The sequence below is a fragment of the Manacus vitellinus genome, unplaced genomic scaffold (genome assembly GCF_001715985.3).
Source record: "Manacus vitellinus isolate BGI_N305 unplaced genomic scaffold, ASM171598v3 scaffold_124_pilon, whole genome shotgun sequence".
Lineage (NCBI taxonomy): Eukaryota > Metazoa > Chordata > Aves > Passeriformes > Pipridae > Manacus > Manacus vitellinus.
This window is the reverse complement of record NW_021938921.1, coordinates 302,443-305,829: the sequence shown is the minus strand read 5'-3', so window position 1 is coordinate 305,829 and position 3,387 is coordinate 302,443. Positions and strand designations below refer to the sequence as shown.

The following is a 3,387-nucleotide window of genomic DNA, read 5'->3' as shown; positions in this document are numbered from 1 at the left end:
GTGGAGGCCCGTTACACAAAGCAGTAAAGCCTGTGGGTTTTGTCCTTTCTTTTCTAGATGCCTGTGACCGTGGGCCCGTACGGGCAGTCGCAGCCCAGCTGCTTCGACAGAATAAAGATGGGTTTCATGATGGGCTTTGCCGTGGGCATGGCTGCAGGGGCGCTGTTCGGCACGTTCTCCTGCCTCAGGTACGCCGAGGAAATGCTGCCACAGGCGGGTGGTGACAGGGCGACAGCCAGAGCGAAATGGTGCTGCTGGGGGGCTGGGAAGGGATCGGGCCTGGGCCTGTGCTGTCCGTGGGTGGAAGTTTGTCAGGGTCTCCAGACTGGCCACACTGATCAGCCCTGGCATCCACCAGGCGAGTCTGGCCCTGGCAGAGTGTCACCTCTGGGTCACCCCTATGCCAGGAGGTTGCAGTTCCACAGACCTTTTCCTACCACCTGTTGGGAAGCTGAGGCTGTGGAGGATCAGCTCTGGGGGGAGCTGGATGAATGGTGTGTGCAGCCCTCTCCTCGCCCTGAAGCTTCCCAAGGTGCTCTGCAGGCTCCCAGTGTCTGCACTGTGGTCACTTTGCACGGGGGCAGTTACTGACCCCAGGTATGAGCTCAGGAGTGTGGGCAGAGCGTGGCTGGCACTGGCACAGCCCCACTGTGCATCAGAGAGGGACAACATTCCACCTTCCCTGGGGCTCACCAGCATGGAAACACCACACTCACTGCTCTGGGTTCACTCTGGCACTGCTGACTGGCTTTGCACATCACCTGTGAGAAGGAACCACTGCAGTCAGCTCTTTCATACTTTGCACAACTCCTTCTGCTCCAGGGTTTTCACCTGTGATTAAACACAGGACGAAAAGGCATGAAGTCTAATCCAGTGGAAGTTTGATGTTTTTCTGATCTGAGTTCCCAGAGGGTATTTCTAAGTGTCACAATGCTGGCAGAAAATACAGATTTTGGGGATTTAGAAGAAGCAGTTATAGTGGTTCTGCTGTACCATTTCTGAGGGAAAATCTCATGTTTTAAGAATCAAGTGCATGAAATTCTTTAGACCCTAAAGTCACTGCAGTGCTTAAAAGCCAAATATTACAAGAGCTTCTTGAGACAGAACAATTCTTTTTGTTTCAGTCAGACCTCAGGTAGGTGAGAACTGGAGACCAGAAACACCTCTGGACACTTTTACACCTTTCAGGTGTCTCTCATATTAAAAACACAATCAGTAGTAAATAGGAAGTTAATTTTAAGTTGGTGGTATTAAAGGCACTGCCATTGCATCCAGACAGGATGGCAATACAATAGTTCAGACAACTCTTTTTGTTCTCTTGCAAGTCAAAAACTTGGACAGCACAATTTTTTTTTCTCCCAGATTAAGGGTATTTGGGGCACTAAGATGCAAAGCTGTTCTTGCTGTGGCGTGGCAGGAGGGTTCCACTGCAGGAAAAAATACACATGGGCCATGGGTGAGGGTCACTCAGGAGCCCCTGCAGTAGCTGAAGCAGTAGCTCAAGCACAGGGCACCACAAACAGTGTCGGGGGTAGGAGAGGTACCACTGCACAGATTTGGGCTGATTTAGCTCATTTGTAACCATGAGCTCGTTGTCTCCCATGTTTTCTGCTGCTTGTCTGTGACGTGTCAGGTTTCAGCTTCTGTATAATTCCCTGGTTTTCTTTGTCTCAGGATTGGCATGAGAGGACGAGAGCTGATGGGTGGAGTTGGCAAAACGATGATGCAAAGCGGTGGGACGTTTGGGACATTCATGGCCATTGGTATGGGGATACGCTGCTAGCCTCCAGTTTGGGATGTATCCCAGAGTGCCCCTGCCCAGCCATTCCTCCTCTGTACCATAATAAAATCTTTAGATACCTGGAAGTGAGAGCTCTTCATGAAACAGCAAAGCCCCACCCTCCGTGCTCTGCTATTCTAAACATGCTTTTTACTAAATTTCTACTTTCCTCTCATCATTTACTCCCAAGACAATGAGAATTAATCATCCTTGGTACTGCATTAAAGTTCCTGTTTCACCAGTGTAAGTACAGCATACACAGGCGCTTGGGCAGCTCACATTCCCCATGTGGATGTGGAGCAGCTCCATTGCTTTCAAGCATTCTTGAGTCTAGGAAAGTTTACTGGGAGGCTAATTCAGATTAATGATTGAATTTCTCGCCTCTTGCAAAAAAGGTGGGTTGGAGCCGGTCCCATTTCTGAGTTCCAGGTGACAAAGGGCAGGTACCCTCACAGAGCGAGGGACCCCAGGACCCCGGCAGGCTGTAGGAGCTGTGCTCCCAGAAAGCCTTTTCCTACAACCTGCCTTAGCAGGCCCACAGTGTGCTGTGTTTCCCTGGGAGAGCTGGGAATCCCTCCCACCATTCCCTGGCCCCAAAGCACTGCCTGCAGCAGACCTAGGAAATGGCGGCCGGTGTTGCAATGTGCCAGTACTTGCCTTTTGAAACAAGGCCTCTTTCTGCTCCTGCCTGAGGAGACAGGTGAGTGGCAGCACTGCCTGAGCCAGCACCTGTACAGCCCTGACCTGGTGGAGGTGCCTTTTTCCCTGTTTTTAAGGTGGAACCAATCCAGCACTCAAAGCCTGTTCTCAGCCTGCTGCCGTGGGCTCAGCCCAGACAGCTCCTTTACCTCCAGCTGGCACTGAGGGACTAATACTGGACACTAAAGAAAGAAAGCTCAACCAGAGCAGCTGTGTCACCAACCCCCAGACCCTCCTGTAGTGTCTTCCTGGCCCCTCCCCACCTCCGTGCTCCCTCCACTCACCTGCTCCCAGTTCCTGGATTGCTGAGGACAGTCCCTTGCCCCACTGCAGCTCAGGCACAGCCCTGCTGAAGAGCCAGTCATCCCAGTGCTCTGGGAACAGCAGCGGGATCCCTGCACTGCCTGCGGAGCCTTCCCCCACCAGGAGGAATGTTCTCACTCCATACTCTCCACCTTGGCCAAACAGTTTTTCTGAGTGGTTAGAAAGGCCAGGGAGGCAGGACAGGGGTAGGAAGGGCAAAGCACAGGGGAGGCTCCCTCCAGAAAGCAGAGCGAAAGCCAGTGTAACCGATTCCTCCAGCTCCAGGACTGCCAACCACCTGTGAATGATGGGGGAGGAGGTGGGCAGGAGGGAGGCAGCTCTGGGATGAACCTCCAGCAGGCCTGAGGAGGGTGAGCTGTGCCCAGGTCCTCAACAACTACGGTGACAGAGCAGAGGGTTGGGAACAGCAGGAACCAGCTCCTGCATGTGCTCTGAGCACGTGGTATCCCACGAATCTCCACCTGGGATACCTGCAGTGGTATCCCTGACATCCACCATTGCACAGCACCCATCACTCACTTGCAGGCCACAGCACACACTGCTTAAGTCACAGTGGGAGAGCAGAGAAATAAAGCTTCATGAAG

At 52.8% G+C, this 3,387-nt stretch overlaps 1 protein-coding gene across 1 annotated transcript; it reads left to right on the top strand.

Moving 5' to 3' along the window:
- Positions 1–53: 53 nt before the first annotated feature.
- Positions 54–1,866, top strand: ROMO1 (reactive oxygen species modulator 1). Its single transcript, XM_008934443.3, has 2 exons — positions 54–188; positions 1,675–1,866. The coding sequence occupies exons 1-2, from the start codon at positions 58–60 to the stop codon at positions 1,781–1,783; spliced, it is 240 nt and encodes a 79-aa protein (XP_008932691.1). The 5' UTR covers positions 54–57; the 3' UTR covers positions 1,784–1,866.
- The last annotated feature ends 1,521 nt before the right edge of the window (positions 1,867–3,387 follow it).